Source organism: Tetrao urogallus (assembly GCF_951394365.1).
Source record: "Tetrao urogallus genome assembly, chromosome: 5".
NCBI classification, from domain to species: Eukaryota; Metazoa; Chordata; class Aves; order Galliformes; family Phasianidae; genus Tetrao; species Tetrao urogallus.
Window position 1 is genome coordinate 11,051,155 of NC_136818.1, and position 25,875 is coordinate 11,077,029.

The 25,875-nt window shown below is 36.1% G+C and overlaps 2 protein-coding genes across 3 annotated transcripts in view; one reads left to right on the forward strand and one right to left on the reverse strand.

The window, feature by feature from the left end:
• Window positions 1-4,207, forward strand: part of AK5 (adenylate kinase 5) — a gene marked incomplete at both ends in the record, with an annotated part of 83,027 nt that extends 78,820 nt beyond the window's left edge. The window contains one exon of the mRNA XM_079536113.1: window positions 4,103-4,207. Coding sequence (XP_079392239.1) covers window positions 4,103-4,207 — 105 coding nt within the window. The remainder of the gene's footprint in view (window positions 1-4,102) is intronic.
• A 4,302-nt stretch (window positions 4,208-8,509) lies between these two features.
• The window catches only part of ZZZ3 (zinc finger ZZ-type containing 3), a gene marked incomplete at both ends in the record, with an annotated part of 28,527 nt that continues 11,161 nt past the window's right edge, over window positions 8,510-25,875 (reverse strand). Inside the window, 10 exons of one of the 2 annotated variants that reach the window (XM_079535807.1) lie at window positions 8,510-8,654; window positions 9,006-9,106; window positions 11,439-11,573; window positions 14,700-14,852; window positions 19,322-19,417; window positions 20,256-20,357; window positions 20,554-20,625; window positions 20,906-21,021; window positions 21,107-21,254; window positions 22,651-22,789. In XM_079535807.1, coding sequence (XP_079391933.1) covers window positions 8,510-8,654; window positions 9,006-9,106; window positions 11,439-11,573; window positions 14,700-14,852; window positions 19,322-19,417; window positions 20,256-20,357; window positions 20,554-20,625; window positions 20,906-21,021; window positions 21,107-21,254; window positions 22,651-22,789 — 1,207 coding nt within the window. Of the gene's footprint in view, window positions 8,655-9,005; window positions 9,107-11,438; window positions 11,574-14,699; window positions 14,853-19,321; window positions 19,418-20,255; window positions 20,358-20,553; window positions 20,626-20,905; window positions 21,025-21,106; window positions 21,255-22,650; window positions 22,790-25,875 lie in introns of both variants that reach the window. The other variant, XM_079535806.1, reaches the window with a different exon arrangement.

Consider the following 25,875-nt stretch of genomic DNA (forward strand, 5'->3'; position numbering starts at 1 on the left):
GATGCTTTTTAACAAGGAGCTTGCTGGGAATCTGAGTGCTCACAGAAACAACAGTTGCGAGTTACCTAATTGTGTGGGAAGCAGATGTTTCAGATGGATGAATTGTATTATGACAGCTGTAGGAAGCAGGTAGATATTGTTGTTTTAAAATTTATTTCTCAGTAACTTCAAAGGCAGCTGGACAGAAAAGTGTGTTTGAAAATTTAGTAAGCATGTACTTGTGTTTTAACATGCCTAGATTTAAATATCTTTGAATGTCAATTGAGAAGAAAGGAAAGAAAAAGATTGCTTTTAATGTTTGACTCATACTTCAAAGCTTTTCTCAAGTGACAGTAGGTAGGAGGTAATAAGTAATACAGGAGAGCAATGCTTTGCTAGTCAAGCAAGACAAGACCAATCCTTAAGTACCTAACATCAAAATAGAAAGTGTCTTAAGTACAACTTTCCAATTCAAACAGTCATCTGAGGAAAAGGAATATTACTATAAGAGACAAGCAAATCCCAGAGCAGGTTTTCAAGGATGTCCAAAAACCTTAATTATTTCAGATTGCACAACACTGTAGTAGATTCAAGTCAAAATGCATTCCCTTTTCTACTCCTCTTTGCCTTCTTCTTTATTTTTCTTCTTTTCTTTTTTCTTTTTCTTCATTTTTTTCCCTTTCTCTTTCTTTTTTTCTTCTTTTTCTCCTTCTTCCTCATGGTATTGTTACAGTGTTGGGTTTTTGTTTTTTCTAAAATCAGGTGAAGTTACATACTGGCTAAGTAGAAACTATTCAATTCTAATCACAAACATTTCCTGTAACCATTATGAAACAAACACAACTGTAAGCAGATGGCCACACTGAATCAACAAACACCCACCACCTCATGGCCTCCCATTTCTGAACCTTCTCATGCTAATATCCCCTATTAGAAGTTCCTCTAGGGAGGGGCAAATGTGAAATTTTCCCTTTAGAGAAGGGATGATCAATGGTTATAGTGACAGTAGATGTGTAATTTAGTTCCATCTTTTGAAAGGTTCTCTAAGTCATCAACCCCAGCAGATAAGGACTTGAGGAACAAAAAACCCATGCATTTCTTCGTCACTCCCCTTGGTGGTTTGGCCCATTAGATGATAAACCAGTGTGGAAAAGTACATCAGAAACATCAGTTGTAGGGTTACAGATAATACATAGAGGTAAGTTCACCCCAAACATGAATAGGGGCAGCAGCATGTCTCCCTGGATTTCTTACTTAATGACAGAGATAAAAATGTTAGCAACAACACAGCTGACCTTGACTAACTGCAACAAGAAGCTTCTAACCACTGAGTTTATTCCAGTCTTGGTCTGACTTTGTGACAACCACAGTCCTCAGCCATCCTCTCCTCAGTTTCTTTTCAGTGGCAGTATATATGTAGGGTTCTAGACTCCCAAACATACAAGTGGAGATTTGATGACAGTAAATGTAATTAGCTGATTTTAATCCTAGAATGAGCAACATTGTATTATGAAGAGGATTATTTTAATCATTTCAGATAAGCTCATTGCACTGTTCCATACTAGAAGTTATCTAGAGCTACACTGACATTCCAGAACAAGAAGCACTACATAAAACTGAATCTAGATCTTGCTTTTGACATAAGAACATAGCCTTGAATAACTTTGAAAACAGTCATGGTTCATGAGTTGTTTTATAATCTGAAGAATACAGTTTTCTCCCCTGGAACTGCAGAGTGCCACTGATGCTGTACTGGCTGTGAAGTAGTGCCACATTAAGTTAGTTTTGTACTACAATGTTATGTTAGCTTTATGAACTGGACTTTTGTTATTTGGGAGGCCATCACAGGAAGCACCGGGCTGCCATCAAACTTGCCCATATTCTTTCTACTGTGACTGTTAGGAAGGCAACATTCCAGGCATAAAAGGGCAGCAATTTCCAAGCTCATTAATCTGATTTTTCCCCACAGCTGCTTAGACCTAGACCTGAGTATCAATCCCAGTTCTAGAAAAGGGCACTGAGACACCTGTGCACTGATGAGGCTAAGTTGGTTATCCAACTGCATTTATGGAATTCAGCTGCATTTATGGAATAGAGATTAAAAAAGAAACCAACATATCAAGAGAGGAAAGGATGCATATATTCATCAAATACGCATATGTTTATATACATAAATGTAAGTGTATGCAGAAATTGTATGTATATATGTGAGTGTATTTGGTAATCTATGTAAGTTCAGATATACTATAAGTGAAGTATCACATTCAGTACTAAACACTTTCCTGCACTTTTCTTCACTATTGGAGCTGTTTAGGAGGAGCCACCAAATGCTCACAACAGGCTGGCACGCACCCTGCAGCTCCAGCACAGATAACCATTACTTGCAGGAGCTATAGAGAATACGTTCACATTTTTTACTGCCTCAGGCTCAGAGCTGTCTGTTCAAGGCAGCATTCACACAGTGCTGTTTAATTCCCTGCAAGCCACAGCCCCATTATGTCAGCTTTCCAGGAAGAATCAGAGGAAGAGGAGGGCAGCCATTTCCACAGACGTGGAGATAACATCTTGAAGAATGCCTGCCTAATGTACCAGTTGTCAAGCCATAATCCCACACGCTTCATCCAACTGTATGGCAGAATCATTTTGCTGTGCTACACAGGTGTGACTGAGCTGAACAGGAACAAAGTATCTGCCCAGGCTGACCTGGTTAGCCTGGCAGGGAACAGGCTGCCTGCCATCAGGTTCACACTGCCCTCGAAGGATTAGTCTCACCTGGTTGTCATCAGACCAGAAGCATGTGGGTTGAGTGCAAACGGCTATACAGGAGCTGGCTGCAAGACAACGCTGGGTCTGAGGGGGAATTTCACTGCCTATTTCAAAAATACTCTCCTTGAGTTTGAAGTTCCTTTTCCCCTGCAGAACAAAGAGGTGGCAGAAAGCAAGATGGGCCTGGATGTTCTCTTCAAACACGACAGTTGTCTGGCATCCTAGCTGGCACCTTGGAGATAAAAATGCAGCACATAGCTCAGAAAAACGGGCTTCAGGCAACTTGTCATGGATCTAATTAGAATACGTGCAAATTACAGCATGCATGCGTGGAACGCCACGCGCAGCAAAGCAGAGAGGAAACAAAATTTTGGGTACAGAATTGCCAGACCCTCACCAAGGAGGAACTGTTCCATGTGGGAGGAACTGAATACCAGCTGGGTGCAATGAGTACGGTGTGCACAGCCAGCAGGAAAGCTGCTTTTGCCACTACGGTGAAGACAAAAGTTCACCTTCCCTAAGCACTAACTAGTTGCATAGGATGGGCATGAAACTCATCGCCCAAAAATCCTGATGCAACGTTATGTTTTGTAGGTAGCACACAGAAGCATTAATGGCTGCAAGTGATTCCTGTCACTACAGTGCAGTACACTGTTCCTCAAACAGAATAACAATTTGGGCTTGTTTTTGTTTTTGGACTCAGTTCACAAAAAAAATAACGTCAACGTCCTGGAGAACTTCAAGTAAAAACAAAATCTTTGCATTATAAAAAAATCCAAACAATTTCAACAAAAGGTCGTACAACAAAATGAATGCTGCCTAAGGCCTAAGGGAACCAGAGCCAATTCAGCAAACTTGAAAATACAGAGACCCAGAAACAGACCCATGGCAGCTCACTGTCCTTGGGTCAGACACAGCATCTCACACTCTGACGCTTTAGATGACAAAGAATAAATTAACAAGTCAGTACTATTCATTTAATAGTATAGCTTCAAAGTTATTCTATTAAGGTTCTTTTGGAGGGTAGCACACGTTAAAATAGTTTCTGATGATCTTTGAAAGTTTTCTGTATATCAAAGGTGTCATTTTACTTTAAAATGAGTACTCTGGATAGAGAGCTTAAGCTCCCTCATTTGATCAATGCTCTTTACTCTATACAAGAGAACTTTCAGATTCTTCTCATGTCAGTCTGCGCTGGTCGCTGATATGTATGGAAGTTCTTCCTCTACACTGTTTATAACATGAAACAGAACTTCTCTTTTATACTAGACCTGTGTTGTTTTTTTTTTTCTTTGTGCTATTTTAAGATAATCCTTTATAACGTAATCAAAAGTATTGCTTTTCGTCTCCTTGACAGGTTGATGCAGAAGGAACAGCAGAGGATGTTTTTCTGGAAGTCTGCAAGTCAATTGACTCTTTTCTGAACAAGGAAGAAGCAGCATTTTCAACAGAAACACAGTAGTGGTGTGTACACTGCGTGTGCACATGGCAGCCATGAATAAAATGCTCCTCAAAGCAATACTGCTTTTTTGGGAGATATCTGGAATTTGTGCATGTGGTATGTTATTTTGGATGAAATCTCCTCCGTTCAGACAACACACTTAATAGGAAGCAGCCTGTATGCTAACTTGCACTAAGAACCGTACATTTCATTGGTTGTTTGCTTTTCACGGGCTAAAAGCAGCATGGTGAACAGAGCTCTGGTTTGTATTTCATCATCTTGTATATTTGATGGGAAGTCAGACATGTCGCCTGATCAGCAGTGAGCTCTTCAACCACTTACTCACTGTACCGTAGAGCAAGAATGCTGCATACAATTTTCTCATTGGTTATTACTTTGATTAACACTATTAAATTTTTGTGGTATCACTTAGCTTGTTCTTGGTTTCTAGTGACTGAATCTGTTCTCTGTTCCATCCTGCTGTAAGACAGCTGGAATTAGTCAAGCTAGATGTTTAAACACAGTTTCCAGCCATCCCCAGAATGTTGTTATAACAGGAGTAAGGAAAAAAAATAATGAAGATATGACTGAACACAGTGTCAGTCTGCTGACCCACTGCCACAGAGCAGACACCATGTTTGAGACAGCCCCATCTTTTGTGAGAAACTGTGGGGTGCTAAGAATCATGGCTTCCTAATTTTGTAGACTGAGTTGAAAACAATGATTGCATAGCATCATTAAATGTGCAATTTGGTAAATATTCACAATAACAGAGTTTTAATATATTGAAGTCTACATAGAAAGTTGACCATGAACCAGTGTATGAAGACGCTCTTAATCTAGGAAAAGATGACAAATGCAAAACTCAGATCATCATCTGTTGTCCTGTACTGACACTGCCAAAACTTTGAAAATGACAGAGGAAAAAGAAAAAAAAAAAGGGATCAGGGATTATTTGATTCATCTTGCTTGCTTTTTTAGTAGGCTATATCCATAATATGTGCAAAAAAAATAATCTGTAAATATTCTATTGTATTTCCATTAAGTTAACTGAAATACTGTAGCATTTCTTTGGTTTACTGATAACTAAATAAAAGCTTGTTTGACATTCCTGTCAAGTTGCACCCTTTACTGGAACCGCTGGACACGTTCAGTTGAAGCGGGTTGCATGATTGCTCTCTGTCAAAGTTGTACTTGATGCGGCAGATTTGTATTTTTAAAGTTACTTTTCTTGTAATGAGGACATAATACAAATAAAACATACAAAAATGAGAAGTGATCATTTGTTATAATTTATGTGGGTTTAATCCTTTTTAAAGCACAGTACATAACTTGAAAATATAGCTCAAATTAGCATGCTTACAAAGTAGGTCCTTTTTTCACTCAGGGCAGGTTCTTCTGTTTTCTTTCTCTTCCTTGCATTTGCCCTGTAAATGCTAATTCAGTTATTTTTCAAAGGAGTGTACTAGATTTGTTCTTATCCTTCACATCCAGGATGTTCCTCCTTCCCTGGGTCCTTTTATAGACTACATTTTACCTCTGATGCTCTAGGAAATGCTCTTCCAGCTCCAGAACAGTGGCATTACGTGACCAGTAACATCTGCAGTACAACAGCTTTAAGCAAGTGACTTTCATAATTCACCAGTTGGAAAAAGGCAGGTTTTTCTACAACGAGCCTCAAAGCACCAGCAGCTGTATTGTGCAGTACTTAAGAAAAATAAGATTAAAAAAATCTGCAGCCACCCTGAAGCTGCCAATTCATCTGGGTAGCTTTTTAGAGTAATTTTTTTGTTACTTGTAACGACAACACAGCTTGAAACATGAGGAGTATCATTATTGCCAGGATAAGAATAAAAGCAAGAATCAGCTGCTAATTAAAAACAAATTAAAAAGGAACATTATTTAACATACAGTTCCAGTTTACTTCTTTCTGCTTTTTCTGGTCGTTTTTTCAAAAAAAAAAAACCAAAAAACCCAAAGAATCCCATGCTCGATCGGGCACATGTGCGTTAGAAATCTACTTGCATTTGTCCATAATGTATGCAAGAGAAATAGCTGTATATGCATGCATATGGAAATATCAATATTTATACACATTCAATTAGAAAAGGACTTATCCAAGATGCTTCTTTGCTAAGCGATTTAGATTTCAAATTCTCCTTCTGCTTCCAATCTCATTCAAAACACAATACAGATTTTCTTCTCCCAAAGCTATCTCAATCAATGCCTGGATATTTGCATTTAATCACATGCTTGCTAATTTCTGCTACTTCCTTCCAATTATTTTTTCAGGATACCAACCAAAAACAGATTGCTGCAGATTCTCTCCCTGATAATACATCTCCACCTTACGAACAGCATAAATGGTCTCTCACATCCCCTCATTGCACGAGAGATTTTCAGAGCTTCTTTTGAATTAGAGAGGAAACTGAAATACATCTCGTGAATGTTTCTGTTGTATTTCTAAGGTTTATTAAATTTATCTAAGTATACAAGATATGTGAGATGTTTACACAGGATGCTTGCTCAGTGTTCTAGTAACCATACTCTATTACCTTCTAAATGGATTAGATGCTTAAACTTACTTTTCTCTGAGGCAGAAGATGACTACACCCACATGTCACTGCGAAAGCTAACACTGATCAGGCTATAATTAAAGTTCTTAGGTGCAGCCAGCCAATTACCCTTCTTATTGCCATTTTAAAGCCAAATTACTTGGAATATTCAAGTTTTAAAGCAACTGGAAGTCTACTACAGTTATAAAATAATCAAGTATTTCTGAATCACCAGCTATACATTTCAATAAAAAATATATTAACTAAAGGTATGTCACAGTAATTACAAAGCTTCTCAGATGATGGCATACAGTGTACCAAAGCTACGTAAGTCTGATCTGCTGAAATCTGAAAGAACCAAGTACGAATAAGACAGGAGAAAACTAAAATGCTAATCCTGCAAAAGGCAAAGCACAGTTCAGTGGGCGCAGAACACCACCGGTTCCCACTGAACTCGCAGCAGAGGAAGGTGCTGTCATCTTGCAGGTCTGCATAGTGAATATTTGTCCTTTTCATGTTCTCAATTCTGATTAAAAAGTCAAAACTACACAGAAAGGAAGTCACAGCAAGCATTCTATATATAAACAGACTGTATCCACATAGTTTATTTCTCACAGTTCTCCTGACAATTGAACATTATTTAAGAACATACTGTATACACAGATAAGAAGAAACATACAAAATGTTTTAAATGATGCACAACAAAATCCAGCAGTATAAAAGAATGCATGTGAACCCTTGCTCACTGCTCAGGCTAAATTTAATCACTGTTTAAATAGTAATAAAAATACAATCTTTCATGGATCTTGTGCAGACTACAAAAGAGGAAAAATTATTACCATATATATGATTTATATTAGGCAGTTTTCTTTGATGAGTTGCACTAACAACTCCAAATACAGAGGCAGAAGGCTGTGTATTTTATTTTAAAGGAGTTAATGTTGAGTATTAGAGACTTTACACAGTTACTACCACTGGCACTTTTCACCATATTTTGTACACATCACATGATCATCTTATATAACATTACATTTAAAAAATATATCTGAGTGATAATTTTATAACATTCACACACCATGAGCTGGTTAAGGAAGCAATGCCACAGTTGCCTCCCCTAGTGCTTCACTGTTGGTAAATAGAGTTCATCGTGGTTTAAAAATAAAAATAAAAAAAAATTGAAAGTCAATGTGATTAAGCAGCTCCGATTTAATAAAGGCCTGTAACCAACCATCGCTGAGACAGTGAGCATTTTTTAGAGTACATCCTAGAAGCAAACACTGTCATTGGTTAAAACCTTGCCTAAAGAAGTCAGTTACTGTGCTGAAAACTATTTCACAACAAAACTGCAAGCTACTAAACTGTTTTTTATATAAATACTTCATCTCCTCTGGATCTCATTATAACCGAGTTCTTCAATGCCTTTGGAATTTACTCTATCTTCAATGTGTGCTCTCATTTCTGGCTCACCCTTTTGTATGTTTTTCTTTTGTGTTTAGATTCACCACCTAAAAATGACTAATGTGGTGAAAGAAAAGTCTCCCAGTGAAACCTTCTGCACACTAGGAATGTTCAGCTGCTGTTCAGTGATCTAGGACCATGACAGCTCAAAGCTGTAGTTTGACAAGTACACCCAGGAAGCTGTCATGCTGTGAGCGACATTTCAGGGAAAGCAGACAGTCTTTCCAAAATGTGCACAGTATTAACAATGGTGCCATTGTTATATTTCAAATAGTATAGTAAGCCCAAGATCGTAGATCTGCTTCCCATGTCATCTATTTGCTGGAAAGTAGTTTGGGTCAAGATAATTGTAACTGGTGCCCTGGGACATGCAGTAGTCTCTGTCTAAAAACGTCTCTGCTCTGTAAATAGGTTCTAACTGATGATCCTCCTTATGAATCTCTGTTTCATGCAGACTGCAAGGGAAAGAAAAAGATAACAGTTTAAAAGTTAAATACTTCCTTATTTTTAAGTTTCAGAAATACTGATCACATTTACAGGGTCATACCAAATTTGACACTGAAAAATTATTTCACAAATTACAATTTCCCCCACTACTTAACAGTACTAAACTGAATCTGTCCACTGCATTGTTATTTAAAATATTTCTTAAGCACGTCCTAGATGCACACCTCCCACAAATATATGCTAAAGAATCTTTCACTTCACTCAACTATGCTTGAGTAGATACCCAACAGGCACTGCAATTAAGCCACACATATACTCATGTTAATTAGAAAAAACAAGTAGAGAAGAATCCTACTCACCAGTCAGAACAAGAGTCACAGAAATCCAAGGACATTTCTTGAGGACAGTCTTGGCAGTGCCACCGAACACCCTGAATAGGTTCAATTCCGCAGTTATCACACTGTGAAGCAGATTGAAGAGTACTGAAGAAAACCAACTGCATTCACTTCAGCCAGTAACAGTATATATCAATATGCCACATATAAAGGCACAGATGTAGGTCGATTACTGCTTGCATGCACAGCTGAATTCTTCTCCTCGCAGACCATAATGTGTTCATGGATAAAGAAGTCCTCATACTCGGAGACACGTCCTTCTCCCTGAGGACTGATCAACCTTTCTCTTTGCTTTACTTCCCACTACCTGAATGCCCCACACATCGACACTGTTCTCCTGCTCAACAAAAGCACACCCAGTCCTGCCTGCAGTCACTGCTTATCCTCATATGGCTTAACGATGTTTCTGTAGCTTAAGTCCAACCATGTGAAATATCTTAACACAGATCCACTTTCCCCTCCGAGCAGGGAATATTAAGTGCAGCTAAATGGAAGAAGAAAAGAAAAACTACAAACAGAACAAGAAGAGGGAATGAAAAGTTCATGACTTTGGATAGGAGGTGCAGAAATGCAAAGAGACTCAATTTTTAAAAAAGATAAAACTTAGGAAATAGGACTTTGAGGCAAGAACTTCTCAAAATCTAAACCAGGAAGAGTGCTGCAGGGACAGGACAGAAAAGGAAAGAAAAACATGGAAGCAATCTTGTGCTCACTTAGCTTATTCTCCTTCATTTAGGACATGAAGTGCTCTGAGAGAGCTTTGGGTACCATCTGTGAAACTCACTTGCAGAGCGATTTGCTCCTGAGCACAATCAACTCAGGGTTACAAACACCTTACCAAGAAACTGTCACAACTGTATTCCCTGCTTTCACAATGACAGCTTTCAGAGTGTGAGGGCTGACAAGAAGGAAGTTGTAAGCATACTTAGGACTTTTCTCTGAAAACAGAGAATTCAATATAATGCTATATTATAATAAAAAATGAAAAATCCAGTTTCAGTTATCCCAAGTTCAGAGTCAAAAATAATGGAAACGCATAACCCTTCTGTGCTCCAGCTTCCTGCTCCTCTGTGAATCAGACATAATACCATACCTTTCATTTTATTAAAAAAAAATAGTATTTGCAAAGTATTTTGATACTAAAGCGATGAAAGCTGTAAAAAGCCCACATGTGATTCAATAATTCAATATTCAAAGAGAAGAAATTGAATAATGTGTTCTAATTGAGGCTGAAGGCCATGCAGAACTAAGTGTTCTGAAGAGATGCTTATTAGGTGACTATTGTCCAGACCATGTACTAAGCAAGGCAGCACTCCTGAGGGAAAACTGTATATAATCACGTAATTTCATAGATTATAATGCATATTAAAAGCAAATTGGAGTTGCAAAGAAACTTTCAAACTTTTAATGCTTGACAGTATATAATGCCAATTTACTTTTCAGTATTATTTCATATAAAACATCATGCAGAACAAAGTACTTATTTTGTTTTCTAGAAGGCTGCTCTACCTGATCAAAATTTTGATTTTTTTCTTTTTTTTGAACAAAACCACTAACTTGAAGGAGAAAGGAGACAGGATGAAGCCTCAGCAACCTAAGACGATTAAGTCTATCGGTGTCAACTAATCAGGTTATTTCAATCTTTCAGTTATTTTGAACTGAACCTTAAACTGTATGTTTTTGCATTCTTATATGGATGGTTACCAGAAAATAAATGTAGCTGCCTAATACTTTTAACATGGCAAAGAAGCTGTTCCAACATAGCAAACCGTCGCAACAAAAACATCTTGCAAACCAGAAAACCTAATTTAGAGAATCTTATAGTTTCATATAGTTTATGACATGGCTGACACTGGGACAACACACCATTTTAACTCTGAGTTTATTTTCTCAATTTCATATAAACATTGTTTTACAGAACTGTTTCAACTTCCGCAAACATTATTTGAAAGGAATAAGAAGCTGCTACCTTCTCTCTCTGCAGTGAAAAACAAACAAAACAGTCACTCTCATACTGTCCTTTCATTGGTCTAAGGTGCAGGAAAAAGAACTCCAAAAAGCAGAGTTATTATCAGGGAATCACTGGAAAGACAGAGTGTAATGCCAACATAGAATTCTGTGGTGTTAGCTATAGACTTTTATTTTCATACTACAAATGAAGAGAAGTTTGCATGCTTATTAATTTTCATACAGCATTCCACATACTCTGTGAAACCTGAGGTACTGGAAAGAGTGAATTACCTGGGTTGTTCCGAGTGAAGATGAGGAAAAGCAGACACTGAACAAGAATTACGAAACCACAGTTGGCGTCCTAAACAAAGCCTTTTTAGGAAATTCCAACCGTGCTTTTTTGAAGATTTCTCCTGTTACTCAGCAGAGTGCAGAGCATCAGCTTACCTTGAATCCCACATGCTGCACAAATCCACTCTCTGCATGCATCTGCTGTAGTTTTTGTCTCTTCAATTTTTTAAACTCTAACAGTTCTTTGTATTCAGGTAACTCACGATATGTTATTGGAATACTCTCTTCATCCTGTTCATGGTTAAAAAAAGAGAATTACTACTTACATTAGGAATATAACTAGTAATATATATTATTTCACAAATCACTAAGTGTAACTATCTTCTGAGAAAAAGTTGGCAAGATATTCTGAGACAAATTGGAAATTATGATTAAAAGCACAACAAAAAAATACAAACAACTAACTTAAATTTTATTCCGTGCTACTTATTATTTGCATTATACCAAAACTTCACCACGCTAACAAGTTTCTTTTGGTGAATAGCTTTGCTGTCAGGTGAAGACGACAGCAGTGCCTAACTTTAAGTTCTATATTTATATTGGTACGTCCTATATTTTTATTTTTGAAAGACTCATAACTCAAGACAGAATCAAGCTTTAGTTATATGTACTTCTCAATCAATAAAGCCAATTTTAACAGTATTAGATTCTCACCTTTAACTGTAAGAATAAAAAGTGGTGAGAAATATCATTCCATGATTTTAAGAGCAGAAGTTTCAAACTTATTTCATCTTGTGACCACTCCTAACTCCCCTAACTTCATGCTGCCTTTTAATAGCTTGAGAAAATGGATTTCTACTTTCCCTAAATTAGAAAAACAGTTTGTATCCCTATAGACCGGTGCGTACAACTTTGACAAAGACTTATAACACATAATTCTTTTTTTAAATAAAAAACACAATTTCTGATTTTTCTCCTTCAATTTTCTTCAGCAAAGATTGAAGACCTGTATGTTATGAGAAGACAAATTCTCACTCTAATTCACAGGACTACTTCAAGATAGCTATTTAATTGCAGCAGCTGTACTCGGTATATGTCAGATGTCTTCAAAGATGCAAAGTCTGTATGGACTATACTGGTAGGCATGTTCAGTTATGAAAAAGAATTACAAGTAATCATTCTCTGAATGCAGCCTTATCTCAATTCCCTTTTAAAAATCTGTGAAGCTTGAAATATCTGCATTATTTAGTAAGCTTACTGAAGGAAAAGAGGGAAAATGGCATGCTGTTTAGTGTTAACTATTTTTCTAAGGGCCATATAAAATATTTAATTGTAATTCTGAAAATACTTAGAGGACTAGACTGCAAGTACCCTGAAAAAAAAAATAAACGAGGTTAAATGACACAATTTTATTGTGATAAGCTTCACCTTCTTCCTATTAAAAAAAAACACCATTTACACAAATAAGTTTTACTAAAAAAAAAAAAAGCCTGGAATGATATAATCATATATTGAATAAAATATGCTACAACAGCTCCTCATGTGGACACTTGATTCTGGATTAGTACACTGTATTCTAGAATAATTAGACTATTCACACCATGAAGTGATCATCACTGAAAGTTAAATTCTCTCTTTTGAGAACAGTGTCTTCACTTGAGAATAATTAATTCATACTACAGTGATGTTGGAGGAATGGTTATGCCAATCAACTGGTAACGCCCAGACAAAATCTTCTGTTTTTACAAGGAAACACTACCTGGTACTTTTATTGTGAAGAACTCAGAAAAAAAATTTCCTATAATTTTCCAGCTACGCCAAATATCTTCTTGACCACGTCAATGCGCAATGTAGTATTTCTCCCTGAGATACCAGCTGTCACTAAGAGACCTGATTTGTTGGACTTGATGATCCCTGAGGGCCCCCTCCAACTTGGATTAAAGCAGACTCCAGTATATTCACTTTGATTATAGTTCACGATCTCTTTTTCCTTCTATGTTGCTTTTATTTTGCATTGATAATGGGGATCTTTCTGATAACTGAGCTCACCTGTGTCTTTCTACATTACTGCAAGCCAGAAATATATCCATCTGGAAATGTTGCACTAGTGAAGAAAGAAAAGATTAAGCCAAATTTGGGAGAAAATAAAAAGAAAATGGAAAAAAAAAGAAACCAGGGAGAGGGGGCACACATCCACCATTATCACTGCAAAAAAGTAAAACAGCCATTTCTATCAAAACAATGAAAAAAAATCTTAGTTGCCCCTATTTACTAGAGTTAGGACACCACAGAAAAAAAAATGCTTTAGAAAAATATTAGGAACAGAGAGAATAACTACTTCAAAAAAAAAAATACAGGACAAAGGACTGTTTGATCAAAAACTGTTCAATTGAGATTAATAATAGTAATAAAAATTAATAGTGATCTGCAGCTCTTCTAATCTGCATTTTTCTTCCCATGCCTTTTAAGATACATATTGGAATAAAAAAATTACTGGAAATGCCTATACACAAACAAAAAGACCATCACAGAGAGAAGACAGAATATGAGCGAAGATGCAATTTAAGACTGAGCAATAGATAAGGAAATTCAAGAGTTTAAGGAAGACTCCGCAGTGCATGTAAGAAAAAAAGTTAGCAAAGTAAAAGAACGGACTTATCCTGGGTGGCCTTAATACTGTTATTATGCAACAGGTTTTTCACACACAAGATGGCACTAGGCTCACCAAAAGAACACTACAAGTCATGTTCTTTGGTCTAAGCACAGTAAACCTGCAGTGATTCACACCAGCTGTGAACCTCACCAAACATCTTAGTAGTGGATACAATACCCTGTATGCACGCATGTAAAACTACAAGAATGTAGACGTGCATTACTGCATATGATAAATTAGGAAACTGGAACACTGCGTGATGCAATGACGCGCTGGGATAGGATATGTACCGGAGCCTGCCGCTTGAGACTCAAGTCTGTTAGTTCATGCCTTGAAGCAGATTGAAAGAAATCCATAATTCTGACAGTGAAAGAAGGCAAAAAGCAACCGCCAACAGAAATTTTACCAGGACTGTATGCAATGCAGCACAGCATTAACTGGAATCGCATCTATACAGTTTGTGTGATTGTAAGACTGATCTTCTGTCAGATGACTTTTTGAAACTATATAACTAAAATAATTTAGAAGCTGTTTCACCACAGAACTCTTTATTACTTCCTTTTCTTCCTTTCTGATTTGGCCTAACTTTCCTGCAGTTGTGGACCTTTATTGTAATGTGCTTGCAATTCAAAATAGCTCATGAACCTGACTATAATACTTATGTGATATTCATTTTATGACAGATGCGTAATCCTCATATTATTCATTTGAAAAGTTTAGATGACAGTAAAGAATATATTCTCTGACTGATTTAAATGACATACCGATACTTCCTCTTCTGCTGCAATATCCATATGGCTGTGAAAACTGGATCTGTCATCATCCTCATCCATATAAACTGGAGGCTCGTGCGATGTCATAAAAGTTGAAGGTTTGAAAAGATGTTTATTTAAAGGGTGCTGCCGTCTACTCGATGACTACAGTGGAAAAATGGTACATTTTAAAAGACATCACCTGGTTACCATTTAAACAATCCTTATCCAATACAACCTTGTCAAGAAGTCCTTCCTGCACTGAACAACACTGCATCACCTTTCCCATTATGATTACTTATATCTCTGCATCACAGCTTTGTACAGTCTCATACTGTGGAGTTTTTTTCCCCAATAGGAAGTGAAAGAGACTCCCCAATAGGAAGTGAAACACTGCTCTAGTAAAAACCTATCAAGAAAGTGCTCACATTATAAAAACCCAACCATCTAAACAAATGAGATAACAGAAAAACAGAAAATAAAACTGCCACGATTTTAAAGACTGAAAACTGAAGTGCAAAGATATTAATGACTTCCAAATCTCAATGGACACTGCTAGTGTGGGACTAAACAACGAAATGATTTGCACACAACCCCACGCTTGACACATCATCAAATTCTTAGATATTCCAAGAACCCAGTTAATACAAGTCTAGACTAATTTTGTTCAGATTTCTTTTTTGGTCTAGGGAGAGAAAAAGCTATTGCTAAAAGCAGTTCGTTCCACCACAAAAGACACTTCTACAAGTTAGGAATAAATGCTCTCCAAAGGTTCTTTTTCATTGCCACTGACTGGAAAAGGAACCCAAGAAATGTCAGAAGAGATAAATTACTCCATTAGCGTGCATCTGAAACCTTTCAACTGTAATGCTGTCTGAAGGTGTAGAATGCACAGCAATTTGAAAGTAGATTACTTAAAGGCACTTAGCCCTTATTACATATTCCCCATGGAGGAATATTTAATACCAAATAGAAGAATATTTAATGAATGAAACTGACTCAACTTTTTACTTAGCTCCTTTCCAGACTACCTTTTAAGCATCTTGATATATTCCATAGCTTAAAAAAAAAACAGTGTGAATCAAAAACTCTAAGCATGAAAAGCATTTCTTTGTGTGTTTTCTAATTATAGAAGAGAGGACCATCTTGCTCTTTGTCTAGGTTCTGTCATATAGATAAAGCATAATAAATATTTAACATAGTTATTACTTCATCTTTTATCAAGAACTTGTATCCCAGAGGTTCCTAAAACCAGTTACAAAGCCGTTTATTTGAAGAAGGATTCAACATGTAACATTATTTTAAAACTGTGTATAGTTTAAAAAGGCAAAGCAATTATATTGGATGAAATGTAGCTATGCAGACAAAAATACCAAAGGAACTGAGTCTAGCCCAATTAACTTTTAAGGAAAGATATGAAGCAATAATGGTTGGAAACTGGTACCTCATTTATGCAGGAGAATTACAATGCACAGAATAAAAGTGAACACTTTCTTTTAAGACTGATGTTGAATCACTTGTGCTGATTTTTTCCACCTGCCTTAAGATCACTGGCTTCCTATGCTTTGCTTCCTTTCTAGCTTCCTTTAAGATATGCGCTAGAACAATTCCACCTGTAAAGTTAGGCTGTATCTCAGTCTGAGCTGACACAGTAATTTAAATATTCTGTTAATTATAAGGAAAACAGATCTGTATACATAGAATCACAGAATCATTAAGGATGGAAAAGACCTCTAAAATAATCATGTCAAACCATCATCTACCACCAATACTGTCCATTAAACTGTGTCCCTCAATGCCACATCCCCACAGATCTGGAACACCTCCAGGTTTGGTGACCCCACCGCTTCCCTGGGCAGCTGTGCCAGTGCATCTCTGCTTTTACAGGGAAAATATTTTTTGTAATGCACAACCAATATTAGATCTGAAATGTAAGAAAGAAAAATGTATGTCTACACTTACACACTTGCATTATCTCACACATGGTTACGGCCTACAATTTAACCAAGGATTTGAATTCTTTTTTATTTTTTTTTAACATCATTCTGCTTTTTAACATGATTCTACAATACTACCTACAAGGAGACAGTTAAAAAAAGTCATTTTTCCTTTGGGAAGTGTATCTTCAGGATTAAGCTTAAAAGAAGGTGAAATAATGACGGAGTATTACAAGCATTACATTAAAAAAATAAGTCATAACTGAATAAGGGAGTGCTAAATCACTGGTTATGCATTATTTTCACTAGTGGCTGGCAACAGTTAAACAGAAAACTGGAGTATCCTGCATAACTTCATGTACCATTTATCTGAAGAGACATTACGTCATATGAGTTCAACAAGATGTTCAAGAATGAAATAGGACTCTCACCTCCCCAGTGACCATTTCAAAAAAGCAGACTAGGTGATCCCTATGGAGAAACCTCCTTGCGTGAAGAGCCTCTTTTGACACCAGTATTTACATTAAACATAACAAAGCCTTTTAGTCCCTCAGAAACGCGTACTTTAAGAATCAGCATCCAATATTTACACATCTATTACAGGCAGTAAAGCAGATACTGCCATTTATAGCATATGTATATACTCAAAATTAAAATAAACATGAGCACAGCACAAGCACAATCCAGGCTTTCAATACCCCCTTGCACTTCCTTTCTGCCATGATATCTTATTCTCTACTGGGAATAACTACAGTCTGATACAATCTGTACTGTAAGTAGACAGCTATGTTAGTAGACTGAGAAATCAAATCCCCCACATACATTGTTTGTTACATTTTTTCATCTGTTGTGTAATTATATTTTCTTTTTAACGTGAGTTTCAAATAGAAAATGGAGAATCTACCTTGCTACAAATCAAGGCACAGTGACCTTATTCTTACAATTCAGTCATAAGAATAAAGGTATTACTCACATTGCAAAAAGGGACATAAGTGCTAGAGCCATTCTACATATAAGCTTAAGAAAAAAATCTAAGTTGGCAGCACTGCTATTGTAGTTTGCAAATGTTAAGAATTTTATAAAATATGGTTTCTGTATTTACTGTGCTGTGTATGTAAGCAGAACAGCATAAAGAACTTCATGGATTGCTGTTCAAATTAGTGAAAAATACAGTTAAGAGTCACATGTGTACTGATTAAGTGCTCCTATTATTCAGCAAACACAGTGATCTGCTGCCCTGCAGCATTTCTCATGTTCAGTAATAAGTCTTCCCAAATAAAATTAAGAGGAAAGAAAACAAGGGGTGGGACTAAGGTTATTTAAAATAGCAAGGTGATAAATAGAAAATAAAAGACTGTTTTCAGAAGGAAATTTTCACCCTCTTGAAATCAGCCCCCAGTACAGTAAACTGTACAAGTAATGCACAAGTAATACATGAATCTCACTACAGTATTTAATGTATCAGTGTTTGCAGCTGGATTTCCTTTTTTTTTTTTTGTTCTCCTATCAGAATGCAATTTTCCAAGAGATGAAGCAGCAGAATCATGCCTCTGTTTATAGAGTAGAATGGTAGGTTAAACTCCTGGTGAAAGTAAAATGGCATTACGTTGTTAGATGGCACACTGGAAAATTTCTGATAAAAGCACTCCTTCTTTGCAACAGCTTCAGAGAAAACTAGGAGATAAATATTGCACAAACCCATTTTAAAGCACTATAGATACACAGTGGCAGTTCTTCCTATCAGGCTTGTCTGATAGCAACTTCAGGTCCCAAACTTTCAAGGAATTAAGTTTGTAAATGTTTGCTTTTCAGAAGCAATGTGGAGCTTACTCTATTCATTATCAGGAAACATCAATGCAAAAAAAAAAAAAAAAAAAAAAAAAAAAGTAACGTTACTCCACAAACTGCCATTGTGACAGGTTTTAAACAACCTCTTTAAATATAATGGTAACAGCAACAAAACCAAGTATGTACACTGAGACCGCTCTCTTCAAACATCTAGAGTTCTCTTTAGTACCCAAGAGAAGAACTACACGACTTACATCAAAAGATATAACTGGTCAGCACAAAAATCTAGGGTCTTTTCTTTTGCAAATTAAGATTTCTCAGGATTGTATTTTCTCACCCTTTCCAAAACCAGGAAAAACACTACATTTTAATGATAATTTCTATTAACTTCCTATTTTAATGGACACACACCACAAATCACAATAAAACACAGCAATTCAGAATTAAGTCTATGCCTGTGCTAGTTTAGTATGCTGTTATATTTGATTTTCTATGGTTTTGTTAATTAAAAGATGACTACAGAATATAATGTATTTGGCTCCTCATCTTCTTCCAGTACAGTTCTCATTGTCCCTTTCTAGATTAATTTCAGTAAACTTACTAATGAGGAAAAAATACACCCAAGATCAATCCTTTGGCCCCGTTAGCTCTGTCTGCAATTTAAATGCAGTGTTCTCTTTTCTGATACTTCATCTCCCCAAGGTAATTCAATTAACAGGGGTTGATGTGAAATTAGAATAACACCCAATTCACTCTATATTGCTAATGTTAAAATAACAGATCAAGAAATACATTGGTGGAGCTTGCGAGTAAGAAAGTTGTAATCAAGACTAATCAAATCCATTGAAATAATTAAGTTTCAATTTGCATGCAAATGTAACGATAAAAATGGAATTTCTGCTGTCTCACCTTTTTTGAGTATAAATATAAATTTGGAGTTCTTCCTGGAACTGGAATACCAGCTTTAGTCAGTTTAATAAAATATTTTTGCACTCTACTGGCGACCTAAAAAAATACCAACATGCAACAATTGAATGTCAAATGAAATATGACAGGCTTTCACATCAAATTTTTGCCAGTACCAATTACACTGGCTCACAATATAAAGACTCCAAACTATCATTTCTAACACCGCAACAACTACTCTGTTATATATACTGTAATGCTACATTTGTCATATTTCCAGATGCTTTGAAGCTTTCATAGCAAAAAAATCATCTTGTTCAAAAATACACAAGGAAACCAACCAAAAGCAGTGATAAAGAATTTAAGCAACTTCTTACCTGCTTTTTAAATTTTTCTGTGTTAACAGTAAACAGTAACACATAAATTATATACTGGTACCATATAGAAAGTTCTTCCATGTTTTATTTATGAAATGAGCTTCATACATTTTAATTTGCCACTATGGAAAAACATTTGCATAAATACAGATATCACTAGAAATGAAGTAATGTTTTATACTGAAATACTTAATATTCCTTAATGTGAAAGCACACTAGCTAAACAGAAGAAACTAAAATACTACAAAAACAAGACATCAGCATTTTTTCTCGTGGCCAAACTGGAGAAATTATGCTGTTTTACTGAAAAAGTTCCTAAAAGTCAGACACAGAAACACTCAGTGTCTCCACTTCTGGCTTCCTTTGTGGATGTGGACACCAATATAGAACCAATTCTGTGATATACAAGTATCAAAATGTGCGCCAATTATCAAGATGAGAAATAAATTATTCAAGAGATGAGAATAAATCCAGATACAAATTCTTATCATGCTTTCTAAAAAGCAATAAGAAATATTATCAACGAGAGGGACTCCTCCGCAAAGCATTCTACTTGTTACCTGCTTAGCTGTTCTATTTCCCAGTTCATCAGCTATCTTCTGCCACCTTCGGGACTCTACTTCCTCTGGTGGATACTTCAGAAGCAACTGCTCGAGTTTTTTCTAAATCAAACAAAAATCAAGAGTTAAAAAAAACCACAACCTATTTTAATATAGGCATGAGTTGTCAAAGTACAAGTATCTATATATATGCGACTTTAGCTTCTAATTACTAATTAAATATTATTACACAATTTGTTTTTATTATTATCATGTATGTTATCATTGCTACAAAATAAATAGAAAGGTTTCCCGTTACCTGTTCCTCTACAGTCCACAGTTGGTTAAAAGTTTCAGGTTTGGTCTCATCGCAGAGCCGCCCTCTTATCATCTGTTCAAACAGAGGACATAAAATGGAAAAGGAGTTTAGAAAACATACGGCTACGATACTCTGATCCTCTTCCTACTTAAGTAAAACGAAATACAGACCAAATAAATGCAGGGAAATTTGAAGTAAGTTTTGCCCAAATAATTAAAAAGAAAAGTAAACAGATTTCAATACATGCATGAACTTCATGACCAATTTTAGCATTTGATGTAGAAGTTTAAAATATTCACACAGTAGTTTAAAAAGTTACTATTTTATAAAAATTTCCTTTTGTGAGAACTACCTGTGGACGACTGCTTGTAGAACCTTCTGGACCATCACTTAAAGGCAAGACAGAATATGAAATTGACTCTCCATCCTTCTTGGGATCCAAAGGACTTTTTGGTCTTGCAGGTATACCTACTGGAGGGAACAAAGGAAAGGGTTAATTAAATCTCCATACTCATCTCTTGCTTTTTGTAACATACATTTTTTCTCCTTTTACCTTTGTCAAAAATCAGCTTTGCTCTTCTACTGTTACGTTTTCGGTTTTTGAATTCTCTTTCAAAGTTTCCAAGGCTAGTGGTGTATTGGTCCCAGGCAATCTCAGGGAGTTGAACAACTCTCTGAGGATATGGAAGACCCATATCAACCTGAAAAAAAAAAGTAAACAGTGAAAAGCAATATTTAAATTAGTTGAATATCCAAACAAATAGCTACAAATCCTAAAAAGTCACGAAAACCTGATGCTGCCTTTTAGCTAACAGCAAAATTGAAAATCAATATTTTTGAAGTGCCATGCAGCACACAGTTTGTTTGTTTTTAAGGAGAAGGTATCTTTCAAAAGTAATACACAACAGTGCATATAAAATATGCAGCGGCACGGACAATGATGGCTTATTAAGGTAAGACTTGAAAATGTGTGTTTCACAGTTGAAATAAGGAGTTCCTGACTTCAATTTCTCATTGCTGTCTGACTTTTGTTCAGACATACTTTTTGCCTAGGATCTGTACCTTTCTCAAGATTAAGAAAACACAGGAAACCACAGGACTTCAAGTTTTATCGTCTGATAAACCTAAACACATCCCATCAAGGAATTCGATGTATGTTTTACACTGATTTTGCTGTCTTCTACATAGAACACAACCGTTGCAAGGGTCACCAATTTGACGGCCAAGCTTAAGAGTATCTATTCCCTTGGGTTCAGGCACTCATATGCACCAGATGCTTTCAGCTAGCATTACTACTTCCTACATGATACAACCATTATCATATGTAACCTATTAAGTCTTGCATGCTATAAGTTCATCTCAAAATGTAATGGATAATAACCACTGAAACCAATGGGCTTAGAGAAGACCTCTCTAAATCTACATATCTACAAACATAGGGTAAGGGCATCGTAAGGTACCTATTTCATTTTCCTCTGAAATACAGAATATTGCTGCCAGACAAGAAGGGGAGGCATTTGTCACTGGCAGATGTAGGAGTGAAAAAATACTCAACCTTTAAACCTTTTAACATCTGTTCTTTTTTTCTTTTCACTTGAAAAAAAAGATCCTTACTTATCAAAATTCATTCTCCTCTCTCAGACAATGTTTCAGTTATGTTATCCACCACTCTTCTAGACATATTTTCCAGAGTTCATTTTGGTTTTATGAACTGTATTTCCCACTCTTTAAAAACTACCCTACCAAATTCACTCATAGTACAAGACTTAATTCCTCTAATAAGAAAAGTCCCAAATTCTTGATCTGAAGTTTATGACTTGTAGATTTTAGGTAGTCCTAAAATATTCCTCTTACAATTAGAAATTTTAAAATTACATTTCCACATAAGAAAAAAAGGAAATATATCTAATTAAATATTTGAGCGCTTTCTCTTACAGATCTGATAAGCAAACAACGGGCCATTTTTTGCTCAGCAGACAAAAGGCTTTAGAGTCCTAATGCAAGTTTATAAAGAATTCCAATTTCTACAGATGATGAATCACTAGTTATTAAAAAAAAAAAATCTGAGTAAGACTTAAGAAATGCCCATTGAAATACCTTCTTCTGGAGTCTTTCCACAAATCCAATAGGATCTTTCAGTGCTTCTCTCTGGTGTCTGCCTAAACTTTCAAGGTCTTGAACTGCTTGAGTACGTTGAGCCTCGAGTACAGCAATCGTCTGTAACAGTCTCTGATAACTACAGAGACAAAGGAAAACATCTCACTAAATTTGTCTTTAAGAGTGAACCTCCAAATCTAAATACTAGCCATGATTATCTCCTAGTATCTAACAGAATTCATAGCTTATCCGAAACAGGTGATAGGCATTTTTACTGAATTATATAAATAATTGTATCAAAATTATTTTAAGTAGATGAATTTATATAAACCAGTAAAAAAACAGTGTTACTATTACTACTAATACATTGGGTTTTTTTTAAACCTAAATTCTATACTAGCTAAAACAATGCTACCAAGGACACGCTTCTCATATTCTCAACAGTTATGCTCTATATTCTTCACTTAGAAGAGAAAAAACCCAACAGAATGATACAATTTCACTCACTCCAAAATAAATCACAAATGATTCTACTGCAAAAATTCAACATTGCACTCAACCACCTACAGAATGTATAAGAATGACTCTTAAAAACTCTGCAGCTAAACATTTCAGAGAAGCTTCACTTCAGAGAACAGAATAACCATTTGCAAACGTGACAATAAACCACTGAAAGAAATTTACAAAATAAATACATACAGGAGAGATTTCTCTAATAATACAGAGGTTAATTGAAATGTCAGTGTTCCCTCAAATACACCATGCTTGATCCTCATGCAAATCTGATTTTCTATTTAACAAGTATGCTAACGATCACTTTAAGACTCACATCTGCACTCAGTAATGGAGGCTGCCCAGACTGTCTTCTGTAAAGCTAACTCAGGGCAGGAAATCACACAGTCTTACAATAAATGAGTAATTCCTTTTATTAGCTTTATAGGTATGGTTGTCCACTTCAGATCACAAACCTGTGACACCTGTGGCCCCTGTTGTTACAAATCACTACATATCAATGCTTTCAGGGAAATGCTTTCTGACATTTAGTATCACAACTACGTTTTAGTTTAATGCAAAATGCAACCTAGTACGTGTTAAAATCAAGTAAGATCTATTTACTACTAAACTATTTCAGTAAAATCTTCTTTCTGTTCCCTTATTGCTAAAGTAAAAAGAATCTTAACGCAATCATTTCCACACATACTATAAAAAGGATCCAGAGGTTTCAGAGAAATGCAAGATTTTCAATCCACTACATTGGTAGTTGGGTAAATGTGGGGAAGTAAACAGCTTCGAGGCAAAATACAGGCTTCATACCATCAAGTGTATGAGTTTCTGCCCAGGCACTGCATCACCTCAGAGAAGGTAATTTTCTTTCCACTTCTGTGTAATAGCTGAAAACACAAACTATAGCCACGAGCTTTTCAGCTTGAAACTAAAGTGCTGAGTTCATTTAAAAACAGCGTGATACAAATCTCCTATGGATTTCTTACTTAAATTAGTCCTCACATATTCAGGTTACATTTAATTGACACCTGAAATGCTCATTAAATAAGTAGCAAGGTTATTCTTGAACATACAAAATGATTTCAGAAATAAGTTTTGTGATGGTATACGTCAATGTAACGGCCTGAGACAACACTGCAGCTCAAGTTGTTATGGGCGCACACAAGTAATCACAAAACCTTCTCTTAAGTTTTTACCTGTAACTTCTGATAACTGCTTATCTTTGTGCAGGGCAACCTCCGTCCATTTCAGGTGCCCTGACAGTACTTGTCTGCCCTGTACACTCTAGAGAAGTGAAAGAAAAGCAGCTAATAAAGGTATTCAGGGAGATGAAGGACAACAAAAAGCCTTTTCTCCATCATCAAGTAATGCAACTTCTGCTCAACCTTTGGAGTTAACTCCAGTCGTAGCAATAGAGACTCAAACATTTGCAGTTGATGTTGTTACAGTGGCTCAAGAAACGAAAGGCAGATATTTAATTTCCTTATTTATTCAAATTGTATTTGATTGCTTTCAAAACTGAATGGAAAAAAATAATCATTATATTCAACACAGTTACATAAAAGAAGGCAAAAGGCAATCAAATACATTTTACAAATGCTGGTTTCAATGAGGATTCACATGGCACGGAAATTATCTTAATGAGGTGGCCTTCACTAATTAAGTCTGAATGGAAGAAGAAATTGCACTTAGGAGAAGTAACAAACAAAACAAGAATACTGAAAGCTAACCACTTCTTAAAGCATTCAGGTGACTTCAGTTATCACTGATGAGAAGTTCAATGGCTCACAAATGATCCCACTGGTCTTCATGGGAATACATAAAATGCTACAACGTCAGAATCAATCTGAAGCATTTCACATGATGCTGATCTGCCATAACATAACACTTTTTTCATAAAATACTTCAGGAGAGAAGAGGGTTTTGAGCAAACATAGGTCACAGTACTTTTTAATACTTCTGCTAAAGAAATGTGTTTACTTCAAGTTACTCCAACTTCTATATTTGGTTTTTAATGAGTGGTTATTTTCTGAAGCACTGGAATAGGACTGCAGGTTTATTATGTGAGTATCAGACTTGTTTAAGTGAGGGAAAACGTGCATCTTGGGGTCTTATTTTCCAAAGAAAACACTGAAAATAATTAACATTTTCCACACTGAGGTATGTCATATTTGCTAAGTACTGAAACATTCTTTTAAATTCTAACACAAGTTTTTAACCAACTGTATAACAGTGCACGAGTCCTTTACATTTCAAATCACTACTGTTTTCATATGTTTGTACAGGCTTTTAGTTCTGTGATCCCACACAACTGCAAAAGAGCCAAGCATTTCTCTGCAAAAATTTCTGTGTGAAATAACACACAGTCAGCATTTTCTTGAAGTCTGTCTGTTCTGGCATAATACTTCTACCATGTTACCAAAAAAAGTGCATGCATGCACATAATTTCCATGACAGTTCCAAACAACAACAAGAAAGTAGCAAACAATTTTACCATACATCTTGCAGGGTTTTCTTTTTTGTAAACAAACACAACAACTCAAACTACTTCCTGAAGTTGTGAGCCACCATCCTCCAAAATCTAAAAAGCCCAGAGAATGTAAAGGTATGGGGCAGAGAACGGAGAAAGTTACTGCAACCTGTCTCCCCACTGCTGCAGAACTGCGGCACACACCAGAGAGGTAAACCACACGGCCACCATCTCAGCACTGCCCGGCTGCA